This window comes from Balaenoptera ricei, chromosome 1, assembly GCF_028023285.1.
Source record: "Balaenoptera ricei isolate mBalRic1 chromosome 1, mBalRic1.hap2, whole genome shotgun sequence".
NCBI classification, from domain to species: Eukaryota; Metazoa; Chordata; class Mammalia; order Artiodactyla; family Balaenopteridae; genus Balaenoptera; species Balaenoptera ricei.
The window spans coordinates 115,968,594-115,984,530 of record NC_082639.1 but is presented as its reverse complement, the minus strand read 5'-3'; the positions used below and the strand labels follow the sequence as shown (position 1 = coordinate 115,984,530).

General features: G+C 39.9%; 1 protein-coding gene across 1 annotated transcript; it reads left to right on the top strand.

Annotated features, from left to right (window-relative positions):
- The first annotated feature begins 580 nt into the window (after positions 1–580).
- On the top strand, positions 581–15,499 carry AIM2 (absent in melanoma 2). The gene is given in 8 exon segments (XM_059924085.1): positions 581–625; positions 8,336–8,426; positions 8,429–8,478; positions 10,492–10,536; positions 10,538–10,731; positions 10,733–10,845; positions 10,848–10,906; positions 15,365–15,499. Coding segments are annotated over 8 exon segments (732 nt in total).
- The last annotated feature ends 438 nt before the right edge of the window (positions 15,500–15,937 follow it).

Genomic DNA, 15,937 nt, shown 5'->3' with positions numbered 1-15,937 from the left:
GGGGCTCCCATAAGGTTTAAATCAGGGGTCCCCAACCCCTGGGCTAGGGACCCGTCGCCGTCCCTGGCCTGTTAGGAACCCAGCTGCACAGCAGGAAGTGAGCAGCAGGTAAGCAAGTGAAGCTTCATCTGTATTTACAGCCACTCCCCATCGCTCTCATGACTGCCTGAGTTCCGCCTCCCGTCAGATCAGCCGCGGAATAATAAATGTAATGTGCTTGAATCATCCTGAAACTATCTCCCACCCGCGCGCGTGGAAAAATTGTCTTCCATGAAACTGGTCCCTGGTGCCAAAAAGGTTGGGGACCGCTGGTTTAAATTACAGACCCTTCCTGCCACATTGGATTGTTCCAGTTACTGATATATCCTGAGCCAATCTCTGTTTTGCCTTGTCTCTTTAGATGTAGTTCCATGGAATGCTGATGCCTCCAGCAGAATAAGCCCTCCTACTGAGTCAGCACCCCAGCTTCATCTCCACTCTTCTCACCTTGCTCTCCCCTCTACTTCAGTCTGCATTGCTCAGAATTTTAAGCCACTTTATTTCAGCCAAGTTGTTATGAAGCTAAATCAGAGCTAACGACATGATGCGGAAAACAGGAAAATTCATAACCAGGGATATAGGACAGGTAATCAAACTGAGGAGCACATTACATGGGAAAGCACATGAGTTGGGCCATGAACCAGTTGGATACTCAGATATCTCGGCCTTAAAATTCTAAAGTCCTAAAGACATATCAAAACTTCTCCCATGCATACCTTTCCATCTATGGTAAATGAATTCCTCCTTTCTTATTTTTGCTTACCACCCAATTTTCCAAACTAGAAACTTGAGATAATTGCCTTTTTCTCTCTCTCTTTTACCTTTAATTGTTGGTGAGTGCCTGTGGATCAACCTCCCTAAACTCCAATCCCTCCTCTTCCACACTGTTGTTTCCATTTTGCAATTCCTTAAGGCCCTAGTATATATCCTGGAAACTCAAGATCCAAACATAAAAATATAAGCCATGTTGAGAGCGATTTAGATCCATCATGGGGAGTACAATTCTTTGGCCAGAAGGGAACTTAAGAGGGCACAAAATCCACACATCTACATCTGCGTTGGACCGGACACCAACCATGAACCATTTTCTCCTTAAAGGCAGCATGGCACAGTAGAAAGAGCATGACTTTTGTAATCAAATAGATGGAGATTAATCCAGGCTCTGCCACTGACTGTCTGTGTATTCTTGGACAAATTATACAGTCTCTCTGATTTGCAATTTCCCTTTTTGTAAGATGGAGATAATAAAATTATCTATATCAGGGCACTGTTCTGTAGATTAAATTAGTAAATTAATTTATACAAAAATAATCACTGAGCCCAGGCTCTGTGCCAGTCACCCTTCCATATGCTGGAAATAAAACAGGAAACAAAATAGAAAAAGATCTTTACCATTATGGAGTGTACATTCTAGTGGGTAGAGACATGAATAAAATGACTAAAACATATAGAATAGAAAGTGATAAGTACAAACCAAATACACCTAGAAAAAGGTCTTTTAGGCAGACAAAAACCCAACAGTTACAAATGTCTTTGAAATATGAGTGTTCCTGGAAGCTTGAGGAACTCTGAGGAGGCCAGTGTGACTGGAGTGGAATGAAGGAGAAAACTGTGGAAGATAAGGTCAGTGAAGTGATCATTGTCTTGTATGACTATACTGGCCATTTACAGTGGACACTTGTTCTAGTTGGTCAATCCTTGTGCCATGCAGTTTGCTAAATATTTCTTAATATCACCTGTGCTTATAGGCTGGTTAGGAGATAAAGTGTGGAAACTGTCTAGCCAGGGTCCAGAACATGGTGAAATGAATGAACTGCCAGGAGAGAGCAAGTGGATATTTCTGGAAAATAAATTTTAATTGAAAATCAGGAGTAGAACATTATGGTGGTTAGGAAATAAGATAGATTAAGAATTCAGAAAGCAAAAACCAAAATGCAGTGACAAGCAATTATGTGCAAAATTTAGGGTGAAAAGTATATCTGAGGAGGGCTAGGGTTAGAAAGGTTAGGCATGAGAGGGAAGTTGGAACACTTGCACCAAGTGGGACTTTAGTTAAATTATAAGGTGGAATTCTTTTCTTTCCAACTCGAATGCTTCTCCCATATAGTCTTTCTTCTCTCCCATTCTGCAATCTGAATCTCAAATTTATTTTCTTTTACTTTTTCTTTTTCCCAAACTAATACCGTAAACCTTGGATAATTCTGGTGGCAGAAAAGGCATCAGTGGCTCTGTGATGATCTCCCCATTTTAAGTAGAATAAAGATGAGACTCAGTGCTGGAGCAGGAAAGGAGACTGAACCTCTATGAAAACATCAGGGGTGATGTAGCTCAGTTCTGTCCTACTGTACATACCTAGAACTGGTGCCATTAATCTCATCTGCATAGCACGGCACAGGGAAAGTATATGAATGGATGCAGTTCCTGGTTCATCATAGCTATTGTTCTCTGACCCTTACAATAGTGGACAAGGCATACTTTCCAACCTCTCTGCCTTTTCTGCTATTTTCATCCCCTATTTGATCATTTCGTCTGAGACAGACCATCCTCCAGGAGGGTTTCTCTGATGATACTTGCTAGAACAAGAATTCCTTTACTCTGCTTTATTTCAGGATTTCCTCTTTTTACTCTCAAGATTTTCTCAGATATTACTTTACACTAAAATTGGTGATGAGATGCTTTACTGTTGAAAACATTGAACTCTCCACCCTAATGTCTAATTTTGAGACTGTCCCGTTACTAAAATATATAATTTACTAAGATTTACTCAGCAAAGGGGGCAAAATGAATTAGAACATAAATTTCATAGTATTTTTTTTTACTTGATATATATTGACTTACTGAGATGAGGGAAATAATTTAAAAGTACTGGAGTAGTGGTGTTTGGATTCAGAATTTTCTTTCCTTTTAGTTTCGTATTGGGGCTTAAGAATTTTGGCCCAAGGAAAGAAGCTCTTAAGCACCTAAATAAATGTTCCTGTATTCTTAAATTGGTTAAGCCATCACCTCATGAGTGTCAGAAGGAAAAAAAAAAAGGAATTATTGACACGCAAGTGGTAGAAAGTTATTGGAGGAAATGCTTAACTAATTGGCCAGTCTTGTTCCCCAGCCATGACAAATAGACTGCTTCTCAGGCTTATAAAGCCAAACACTGATGTAAGCACTTCACTCTGGGACTCTAGTCTTGGGATCACCAATTAACAAAGTAAAGAATAGGATGACTTTGGGAACAGGGATACAACTCCTCCAGGGGTTTGAAATATGACACGTTATTGCTTCTTAGTGTTATGACAGTTATTTAGGGATTGTGTAATTTTGTAGTTTCAAAATGGATTGATATATCCAGAATAAAAATACAACCGTGGTGTCAATTATTATTGTATTCACCAGTGAAAATATGGTTTAAAATAACTAATAGCAGAAATGTATTCAGATAAACTCCATGATTGATTTGGTATCAGCTTACAAGTTTACACAAACTGAATTACTTTAAATTTCCCTGTACTATACCATGTTTTACTTCTTTCTTAGAATCTAGGTTAGCTGGTATAATGGTACAATAGAAAGTTGGATTATTTTCTTTGGGATAGAAGTTTCCAAGTTACTTACCTTGAATATATTTTGACGTAAAACTTAGATTTTAACAAGCCTTCTCAACCATTCTTCCTTTTGAAATCATTCCATAAGGAGACATGTGAGTTGACAACTGTGATTTATTCTGGCTTTCATCTGCCCTATTCCGGGCTTAGAAAGTCCAGGTAGAGAATATGCACTGAGGAGATAAATGTAAATTATGTAAATGATGAATGTAAATGATGATATAAGCACATGATGCTACACTGATATAAATTGTTATCTAGTTTCTAAGGCATTTTACAGAAGGGACTGATTGCGTCTTGCATTGTATTTTCCTCTGCTCAGCGAAGTTAGAAGATGTAGGTTTTAGAGATGGCCTCAAGGTGGCAGTAACTACACATAATTGCCCCAAGTAACCCAAAGCTTTGTGATTTTTCTGAGGGTGAGCCAGGAATCTAGAAGTGTTGGTGAACATAGGCTGAAGATATTTAGGAATGTCTTTTGATTTTTCTCTAAACTGAAGAATTCATTCCTCTCTGTCCAGGATAGCACCAAATTTCCCCTACCGCAGTCTTTCCTCCTTTTGCTGTTGTAATGATCCTAGAATTTTATTATCCTGACTAGGTAAAAACGATCCAGTATGGGACAAGATTTCACTAAGAGAATCTGGTTGGAAAGTTATGAATGACTGGTAGCTGGTAGCTCTGTACTCCATATAAGAAGTCAGTTAGGTTCTTATTTTATTTAAAAATTCCATCCTGGAGTATTCTTAGTTCTACTTTGTACATAGCAAATTTATTTGTGCTCCATGCCACCCTTAACTATTCTGGAAGGAAACCAGTTTTTGTTTTGTTTCCTGTAGGGTTCATCTTCCATCCTTTGTTGAAGGTTCTTTCTGCATAACCAGGCATGTGTGCACACAGACTGCTGTATAAGGTTCTTCTCACAACCTCTCCTCACGTGCCATAGAGCAGAGCAGAGCAGAGGGAACTATACTCAATATCTTGTAATAACCTATAATGGAAAAAGAATCTGAAAAAAAAATAAAACTGAATCACTTTGCTGTATGCTTGAAACTAACACAACATTGTAAGTTATACTTAAATACAAAAAAAAAAAACCACCCAGAGAATGCTGTTCCCTCCACTGCAACCCCCCCACCCCCCCACCAAATAATTGGAAAAGGACATCTTGAGACATGGTATTTTAAAAACCAAGACTAGAAGTTGGCTTTTCATGAAGAAATATAACTTGGCCATAGACCTAGGGCACCCAAGGCAGATGATACAGCTGCATTGTGGTGTCACTGGTGAGGGGCCAGCATGTCATCCACCCATCCATCCACTTACCCATTCAGTAAATATCCCTTGAGTTATCTAATAGGTGACAGGAACTCTTTTAGGTTCTGGTGATAAAACAGGGAGTTAAAAACAAATCCAAGTTTTACAGAGCTTACATTCTAATGAGAGAGGTAGACCTTTTTCTTGACCACAAATTAATGAATTAATAAGCTGAGGTAAGAGTTCCAACTGAAAGGACAGTGGTCTTTGCAGAGCATGTGTCAAAGAAACCTAACAACAGCCGGGAGTTAGAGTGGGAGTTGGTAAGCTGAGGCTTCTCTTGAGAAGTGACTTTTGTGCTAAACTCTGAAAATGAACAGGAATGAAAAGTATCTTCAGTCAGAGGAAACACAGTGTGAAAAAGGCCTGTGGCAGGAGTTTGACTTGCTGGAGGGCTTGAAAGAAAACCAGTGTGGCTGAAGTACAGGGAATCTCTGAAGGGTGGTATGATGCCCTTTGAGAGAAGACAATGTAAGTCCTGTGGAACATGATTAGATTTCTTTGTTTTTATCAGATGTGATTGATCTAAAGGTTTGGGGCCATAGAGTGTTACTAGATTTCATTTTATAGTGAAACTTCTGGGTACTATTTGGGAAAAAATGAGTAGCCAGTTTGACTTTGGGGAGAACAACTATTACCATAGGTCTGGAAGAGATAATAGTAACTTTGATTTGCTTATAAAATGGAAATGGAGGAAAATATACTGAATTTAGAGAGATTTGAGAAGTATTAAGATTTGGTGATAGATTGGAAATGAAAAGTTAGTGAATAGGCATTGTCAGGGAGGATACTTTAGTTTTATTCAAATAATTTAAGTTACCAGGTGAAATATACATTTATATATAAATATATATATACACTTTATACATGTAAATATATATATATATATACATTTTGGTATATATGTGTATATATATACTATTTTTTACCATATTATATCACAAATATAGAAGGTACACAGATCTTAAGAATACAGCTCAATAAATTATCAAAAAGTAAATGCAAGATGATATACCATCTTGGTCAGTAAATTTTATTAGCACCCCTGAAGTCCCTTTTGTACTCCCTCTAAGACTCACACTCACAGATAGCCATTATCTTGAATTCTAACACTATAGACTAGTTTTGCCTGTTTTTGAATATAAAAGGAATTTTACAATGCAAGTTATTTTGTGTCTTTCTTTTTTCAAATGACATTAGTATAATGTCATCCATGATGTAGTTTGTAGCAGTAGTTTGTTCATTTGAATTTCTGTATAACATTTCATGTTTTAGTTTTATACATATAAATATATATATAGTTTTATACATATATATGAGAGAGAGAGTCTACTGTTGATTGTTATTTGGGGCCATTATGAATAGTGCTGCTATGATCACTTAGGTTCGTTATAAATATTATGAACATTAAGTACATCTTTTCATTTATATATATGCATATGTATGCAATTATATAAGTATATATATAATATTGTGTATGTGTGAATCTTTCTCTTGGCTGTACACCTGTGAATGCAATTACTGGATAGTAAGGCTAGTATATATTGAATTTTAGCAAACAGTCCCCAACTATTTTCTGAAGTGGTGTAGCAATTTGAGAATTCTACTTAGTTCACAGTTTTTTTAAAAAAAATCTTATTTACTTAAAAAATATTTGCCATTTTTTAAAGAGTATTTTAATATGCATTTCTCTGATAACTTTTGAGGTTGAGCGCTGTTTATGTTTATATGGTTATTGACCATTTGTATATCTTATTTAGCAAAGCGACAATACATTTTTTTTTTGCCTACTTATCTGGTGGTTTGTCCACCTTTTAAACATGTGTGGATGAGAGTTATTTATATTCTGGATACCAGTACTTTGTTTTATATATACACATAAAGTATCAAAAAGTGAACCCCCTGGGTACACTACTATCTCAGTCAATAAATGGAAATGTATCTATTCTCTCACTTTGCGGCTTGGTTTTCACACTCTTAATGGTACCTTTTGGGGAATTGGATGAATTGATGCTGTGGTAAGCTTTAAACACGCTATCACACCTTGCATTGTGATCATGCAGATACTCATCAGGAGGTGAAGATTCCATATCTTAACCTCTGAATCTGGGTGTAGGCATGTGACTTGCTTTAGCCAATGGGGCATTAGGAAACATGAAGAACAGATGTGAAAACCGTGTGTACATTGGAGCTTGCCTTCTCTTGTTTCTGGGAACCATTCTGCCCTACTGTGAACAAACCTTGCTTAGCATTTAGGTGATGAGACACCACAAGGGGTGAAGCCCCAGTTATCACAGTCTTCCCAGTATCTCAGCTGAAGTCCCAGACGTGTGTGTATGAGAAGTCATCTGCTCATTCAGCTTCACTGAGCCAGCCAAGATTGGAAGAACTGCTCAGAAAATCTACAGAATTATAAGAGATAGTAATGTTTGTTTTTTTAAGCCACTGAGCTTTGGGGTGGTTTATTATGCAGTAAAAGTTAACTTATGCGCTCCCCCCCGTCTTTTGTGCTAATATTATGATTATTATTGTTATATATTTTACCTCTACATATTGTAATCACATACAGTGTCATCATTATCACCATCACTGTCCTCATCATTGTTGTGGTATTAAACTGTCAATACTCTTCATATTTACCCATGTATTTGCCTTTTTTTTTTTAAATAAATTTATTTATTTTTTCTATTTTTAGCTGCATTGAGTCTTCATTGCTGTGCGCCGGCTTTCTCTAGTTGTGGCAAGCGGGGGCCACCCTTCGTTGTGGTGCGTGGGCTTCTCACTGCGGTGGCTTCTCTTGTTGCGGAGCACAGCCTCTAGGTGCACGGGCTTCAGTAGTTGTGGCTCGCGGGCTCTAGAGCGCAGGCTCAGTAGTCGTGGCGCACGGGCTTAGTTGCTCCGCGGCATTTGGGATCTTCCCGGACTAGGGCTCGAACCCATGTCCCCTGCATTGGCAGGTGGATTCTTAACCACTGTGCGACCAGGGAAGCCCCATGTATTTGCCTTTTAAAGTGTTCTTCATTATTTCTGTAAGTTCCTGTTTCTGTGCGACATTTCTTTCTCCTAGCCTGAAAATTTTCCATTGTTATTTCTTACAGTAGATTTCTGGTCAATATATTCTCCTGGATTTGGTCTGACAACATCTATGTCAGAGGCAGAATGTCTTTATGTATCATTATATTCCTGTACCTATATCTCTGAAAGTATTTACCTACTGCTACAATATGCTGAAGCAGCTGCAGGTGTGTGTGATCCCAGCACAAGTGTTGACTCAAGATAATTTTCTTGTATTCCCGAGAGGAAATATCTACATTTTTCTCAGCTACCTATGTTTATCTCTTCTGGGTTAATGTGTATTTATTTACTTTTAACCCATTGATAAGAAATACAAATGGAAAAAAGGAGCAAAGCTAGTGAAAGAGAGAAGTCAAGCTGAAGTGATTCCTGTTGTTTCTGCAGCTCCCAGAAATGATGTCATGAACATGCCCCACTGGAAGTCTCTCCTCATATTAGGCATGATGGGCAAGTGCAGGGGCCTCAGTCCTTGTAAGAGCATCCTGCAGTCACTCTCTTTGTCACATCCCACATTGGAGCCCCCTGTTCTTTATTGCACAGCATGCAAGTAAAGAGAGCAAGGCTATAATATGAAAGGTATGTCTGGGTAACAAAAAGGGAAATTGCTTGAGATTCATCAGATTAAACACTTACTGAGCTCCTAATCTCTGCCAGGTTCTGGGCATCTTAACACATTGTTACAGGGTGGATTCTATAAGAAAACTCTGGAATAGACAGTTGTTTTCAGGCAGTATATGTGAGAGTGTTCTCAGGATTAATACCTGCAAGGGAATGACATAGAAGAAGAGGCAAAATTTCACCTCCAGTGCATTGCAGCAAAGACTCCAGCAAATCCCACAGGGAGCTCAGGAGATGGGAATACCTTTCAGAGTTGTCATAATTTGGATACAGGAAGGAAGACCTTTATGCACCTGCACTAAGATGAGGTAGCCCTCTTCAGGCAAGAGTGATCCCTGGAGAGGGTCTTGGCTTTTGTAAGAATGATTACCTTTCCTAAAGAGGAGCAGCAGACAACATATGGGAGACTCAACACAGAATTCACCACAAGCGTGCAGTGTCATTCCCTGTGAGGCAGGTATCATATCATTTTATAGATGCATGAACTCTGGAAACTGATTATACATACTTTCTTCCTTTTGTCTAGAGCAACCACTTTCTCTGGGCAGGGAGACAAGATTCAGGTGTAAGCAGTGCCTTCCAGTCATCAGTAATGGAAATATACATTATCCAGCTATAGGTACATGGTACAAAGAGAAGAAATCTTGGAGTAGACCTAAGTGAAGCTGACACTTTCCTGAATTTGTTCAGATAGAGTCTGTTTCATGGTCCATCAGTGTCCTCTAATGGATAGACATTTCCTGCACTCCAGGTCCTACTGGAGATTCCACTTAGGAGGTCCTACACTTGGCCTTATATGTCTCTGTTTTTCTCTATTCCCCTTTGAGTTTGGACAGCAACTTGCTTTTCAAAAGTAGCATTTGCTTCTAAAACAACACCCCGATCTCCTATCTCTGTTAATTTGGAAAAGCACAAAGAAAATAATTACCTATAATCTTATCACCTAGAGAAAACCATATTTGATATTGGTAAATATCTCTCTAGTGTGATTGTGTGTGTGACTTAATGTTTATTTATCTAATAAGAAACACATTGTATATTTTGTTTGGGACCTTTACCTTTTTTGAATCAATTTATCATACTATTCCTCTAAAACAGTTTTAATATGTATATAGTATTCTCTCGTCTGACTATCACATATTTAATTTAATCAAATCCCTGTTTTTTTATATTTAAATTATTTCAATTTTTTAGAATTACAAATAACAAGATATAATTCTTTTATATAAACCTTAGTGGCTAGTTCATTATTTCTAAGGGTAAATTCATAAAAGTAGAATTGATTCTTCTTTTTAATTCTCTCTTTAACTCATTTGTAAGATCTCAGACCTAGGTCACTCCCTTTACTCACATCTAACTGAATCTGTCATTTTATCAAGCACAGGAGCATCTCTAAAAATTTGGGAAGGTTTGTGCAGATAATTGAACTCCCTTACCAGAGTAAAATGAATATTCAGGACAGTATTGGGTGGAGGAATGAGGACATCGTGTGTCCTAATGGAGTCAATAGAAGGACCAGATCCACCCCTTTTCCTTGTAAGCAATGTGTCAGAGATCTGAAGGGCTCTTCACATACAGTAGAAAAGCAAGGATGCAGTTCAGGGAGTCTGCCTCCAAAGCTGGTAATATGGTCTCATCTGAAGTTAGGACATGAAATCTTGCCTATGCACTCTCTTGTCTATCTAGATAATTCTAGATCTCATATCTCTTCCTAACCCCTCTATATCTCTTCTTTGACTCCATCTGCCTTGGCTGGCTTTCGGAGGTTTAATATCATGAATGAAGTAATGTTTCCTCAATAGTACCTTCTTTACTCAAGCTGAAATCTTTCTTCTGTTGCCTTCAGCCTGAGTGGAAAAAGATGGTGGCCTAGCAGGAATCCATCAGGCAAGAGCATTGCAGAAAGGCCTGTGACAGTCATGGTGCTGAAAGCAATGAAGCCTTTTGAATTTGAGACCCAAGAAGGAAAACAATAGATGTTTCACACTGCAGTGGCTATGGAGAGTGCGTTCTTTTATGTAAAAGTTTTCAATAAATAGCTGAAGGATAACTTCACTCCAAAAAAAATTATGATATCAAAATATTATTGGCAGTTGTTTCCTGGAAGCAAATAGTGCCTCCCTTGTGTGTGATGTCGAATCTGACCAACAGATCAGTGTCCCACAGCACATTATCGGAAAACCTGGTGAAACCCCAAAGATCGTAAGCTTCAAACTCAGCCACATAAAACAATTGTGAATAGGCTGTTTGTAGTCCAGAAGGTAATTATATATAATTTTATGTTGATTAAGAGGAATCGTTTATTCTCCTCTATAAGCTTGGAGAGACTTTAGAAATTATTCATTTCAAAATATTTTCATAGAGTGGACTTTCAAGATGGCAGAGGAGTAAGACATGGAGATCACCTTCCTCCCCACAAATACATCAAAAATACATGTGCATGTGGAACAACTCCTACAGAACACCTACTGAATGCTGGCAGAAGACCTCAGACTACCCAAAAGACAAGAAAATCCCCACATACCTGGGTAGGGCAAAAGAAAAATTAAAAAAACAGAGACAAAAGAATAGGGATGGGACCCGCACCTCTGAGAGGGAGATGTGAAGGAGGAAAAGTTTCCACACACTAGGAAGCCCCTTCACTAGCGGATATGGGGGGTGGATTCCTGGGGGGAAGCTTCAGAGCCACCGAGGAGAACACAGCAACAGGGGTGCAGAGGGCAAAGTGGAGAGATTCCCACACAGAGGATCGGTGTCAAGCAGCACTCACCAGCCTGAGAGGCTTGTCTGCTCACCCGCCAGGGAGGGCGGGGACTGGGAGCTGAGGCTCGGGCTTCGGAGGTCAGACTCCAGGGAGAGGACTGGGGTTGGCTGCATGAACACAGCCTGAAGGGGGCTACTGTGCCACAGCTAGCCGGGAGGGAGTCTGGGAAAATGTCTGGAGCTGCCTAAGAGGCAAGAGACCATTGTTTTCGGGTGTGTGAGGTGAGAGGATTCCTTCCCTGTCTTCCCACAGAAGGCAGAGCACCACCTAAACAAGCTCCAGAGATGGGCATGAGCTGCAACTATCAGCACAGACAGCAGAGACGGGCATGAAACGCTAATGCTGCTGTTGCAGCCACCAAGAATCCTGTGTGCAAGCACAGGTCACTATCCACACCCCCTAGGAGCCTGTGCAGCCTGCCACTGCCAGGGTCCCATAATCCAGGGACAACTTCCCGGGGAGAACACACAGTGTGCCTCAGGCTGTTGCAACGTCACACTGACCTGTGCCACTGCAGGCTTGCCCCGCATTCCAATTATAACTACTCCCCCATGCATGAGTGAGCCAGAGACCCCTAATCAGCCACTGCTTTAACCCCATCCTGTCTGGGTGGGAACAGAGCCTGAGGGCAACCTACATGCAGAGGTGGGACCAAAACAAAAGCTGAACACCAGGAGCTGTGTGAACAAAGAAGGGAAAGGGAAATCTCTCTGTGCAGTCTCAGGAGCAGCGGCTTAAATCCCCACAATCAACTTGAGGTACCCTTAATCTGTGGAATACCTGAATAGACAACGAATCAACCCAAAATTGAGGTGGTGGATTTTGGGAGCAACTGTAGACTTGGGGTTTGCTGTCTGTGACTGACTTGTTTCTGATTTTTATGTTTATCTTAGTATAGTTTTTAGCGCTTCTTATCATTGGTGGATTTGTTTATTGGTTTGGTTGCTCTCTTCTTTTTTTTTATTACATTTATATTTTTTATTTTAATAATTTTCTTTTACCACATTTTATTTTATTTTATTTTTTTTATTTTACTTTTCTTAAGTTATTATTTTTTCTTTCTTTTTTTCTCCCTTTTCTTCTGAGTCATGTGGCTGACAGGGCCTTGCTGCTCTGGCCTGGTGTCAGGCCTGAGCCTCTGAGGTGGGAGAGCCAAGTTCAGGACATTGGAGCACCAGAGACCTCCTGACCACACGTAATATCAATTGGCAAGAGCTCTCCCAGGGATCACCGTCTCAACTCTAAGACCCAGCTCCACCCAATGACCAGCAAGCTCCAGTGCTGGACACCCCATGCCAAACAACTAGCAAGACAGGAACACAAACCCACCCATTAGCAGAGAAACTGCCTAAAATCATAATAAGTTCACAGACACCCCAAAACACACCACTGGACGTGGTCCTGCCCACCAGAAGGACAAGATCCAGCCTCATCTACCAGAACACAGGCACCAGTTCCCTCCACCAGGAAGCCTACACAAGTCACTGAACCAAACTTACTGACTGGGGACCAAAAACAATGGGAACTATGAACCTGCAGCCTGTGAAAAGGAGACCCCAAACACAGTAAGTTAAGCAAAATGAGAAGCCAGAGAAATATGCAGCAGATGAAGGAGTAAGGTAAAAACCCACCAGCCCAAGCAAATGAAGAGGAAATAGGCAGTCTACCTGAAAAAGAATTCAGAGTAATGATAGTAAAGATGATCCAAAATCTTGAAAATAGAATGGAGAAAATACAAGAAACGTTTAACAAGAACCTAGAAGAACTAAAGAGCAAACAAACAACGATGAACAACACAATAAATGAAGTTAAAAATTCTTGGGGGTGTCTTCAAGATGGCGGAGAAGTAAGATGTGGAGATCACCTTCCTCCCCACAAATACACCACAACTACATCTACATGTGGAACAACTCCTACAGAACACCTACTGAACGCTGGCAGAAGCCCTCAGACTTCCCAAAAGGCAAGAAACTCCCCATGTACCTGGGTAGGGCAAAGGAAAAAAGGAAAAACAGAGAAAAAAAAATAGGGACAGGACCTGCACCTCTGGGAGGGAGCTGTGAAGGAGGAAATGTTTCCACACACTAGGAAGCCCTTTCACTGGTGGAGATGGGGGGTGGCAGAGGGGGAAGATTTGGAGCCACAGAGGAGAGCACAGCAACAAGGATGCAGAGGGCAAAGTGGGAGAGATTCCCGCACAGAAGATCAGCGCCGACAAGCACTCACCAGCCTGAGAGGTCTGTGATCTTTGATGTTACTATTGAAATTGTTTTGGAGCCATGAACCACACACCCATATAAGATGGTGAATTTCTTTGATAAATGTTATGTGTGTCCTGACTGCTCTACTGATGGGCCATTCCCCCATCTCTCTCCCTCTTGTTGGGCCTCCCTATTCCCTGAGACAAAAGAATATTGAAATTAGGCCAATTAATAACCTACAGAGGCTTCTAAGTGTTCAAGTGAAAGGAAGAGTCACATATCCCTCATGTTAAATCAAAAACTAGACATGATTAAGCTTAGTGAGGAAGGCAAAAAAAGAGGCCAAAAGCTAGGCCTCTTGCACCAAATAGACAAGTTGTGAATGCACAAGAAAAGTTTTTAAAGGAAATTAAAAATGTTATCCCAGTGAACACATGAATGATAAGAAAGCAAAATAGCCTTATTATTGATATGGAAAAAGTTTTAGTGGTCTGGATAGAAGGTCAAACCAGCCGCAACATTCCCAGGGTAAGGCCCTAACACTCTTCAATTCTATGAAGGCTGAGAGATAGATCATGGTCAGCTGTTTTTAGCAAAATGTATTTTTTGATTAAGGTATATACATTAATGCTCTTGCACACTTAATAGGCTACAGTATAGTGTAAACATAACTTTTATATGCACTGGGAAAGCAAAAAAGTTGTGTGTCATTTTATTGCAATATTCACTTTATCACAGTGGTCTGGAACTGAACCCATAATATCTCCAAGGTATGCCTGCACTGGAATGCAAACAGATCAAATACAAAGGCTGACATATCCAAGCACTCAGAAATGCACATGCTCTTCGATCTTGCCAATGCTCAGGCTCTCGATGAGATATCCCAATCCTTCCTTCACAGCATGGCGCCAGGAATAACTTTTGCCCCTTCCTTCCACCTTTTCTCCCAGTAAGAACTTTCCCTTCAACTTTTGGCATTGAGTACACCTGCTCCTTCTTCTCTCTTGTTCTCCAACAACTCCTGCCTGTCCACATGCACTCACGCTGGGTGTGAGTGCATATCTCATTTCAGGGTCCCAACCAAGAATTGGGGGTGGTGACTCAAAAGACAGGAATTCACTAAAGAAGATAGGTGAGAGTGGAAGAAGAGCCCCTCAGACGGGAAGAGAAAAAAGGATGCAGCCCATAGCAAGGTGACACAGTGTGAGTGAAGGGAGAAATGTATAATCAGGGTCATCTCATTGTTTATCTTCACCTCTTTCTTCTTCAAGGTCATCAAGGCCAGGAAAAGCAAGGAACAACCATTCAATCCTGAATCATATATGGAAACCTGATTAGAGCTGTTCTTCTAAAAACCTGGATGTCATTAATATTGATGTTTATGGAGCTAAGATCTAAGTACAGAAAAAATATATATATTTTTTAAGTATATATATATATAAATATATATATATGTTTGAAATACAGCAACATATATACTAGCTATTAATTCTTAGGAATGGGGTGTTAGGGGTGCTTTTCACCTTCTTTTTTATACTTTTCTATACTATCTCCATGCCATATTTTGCATCTATAACTTTTATAATTTGGAAAACATAATAAGCATCATGTTTTTTCCTATAGGCATGCCTCCCTAGGAGTCTAATTCATTGGTTTGTTGCTTAAAAGCAAATAGTCTGTGGCCTGCAAATCAGATAGGGACACCTAAGCCCCAAGCAATATTTGAATTTATACTTTGGGTGTGATCTTTACAGGATATAACTCTGGTCAAGAATGAACAGGTTGATGCTCCACCAGAATTGGTGCTCTATAGGGCTAACGCCCAAGCTGAGGCCTTCCAAAGCAGATGGCCGTGTTCACACTCACTGCAAGTTTATCTCATGATGTAACAGGACAGAGTCCATAGCCTATATCCAGGTTTCCTTCTATTTTGACTGAGTCAAAATTAGCCAGACACTGACTGGAACTGAGCTACTGTCTATCTTCATGGTGAAGGAAGAGCATTTGCTAGGTGAACTTATGTAAACAAAAAGGCAGCGGAATGTTTAGTTTCCTTGAGATTCCAAGTTTTACATAATGTACACTGTTGATATCAAATGAGTCTTTTTTTTTAAACATCTTTTTTGAAGTATAATTGCTTTACAATGGTGTGTTAGTTTCAGCTTTATAACAGAGTGAATCAGTTATACATATACATATGTTCCCATATCTCTTCCCTCTTGCATCTCCCTCCCTCCCACCCTCCCCATCCCACCCCTCTAGGTGGTCACAAAGCACCGAGCTGATCTCCCTGTGCTATGCGGCTGCTTCGCACTAGCTATCTATTT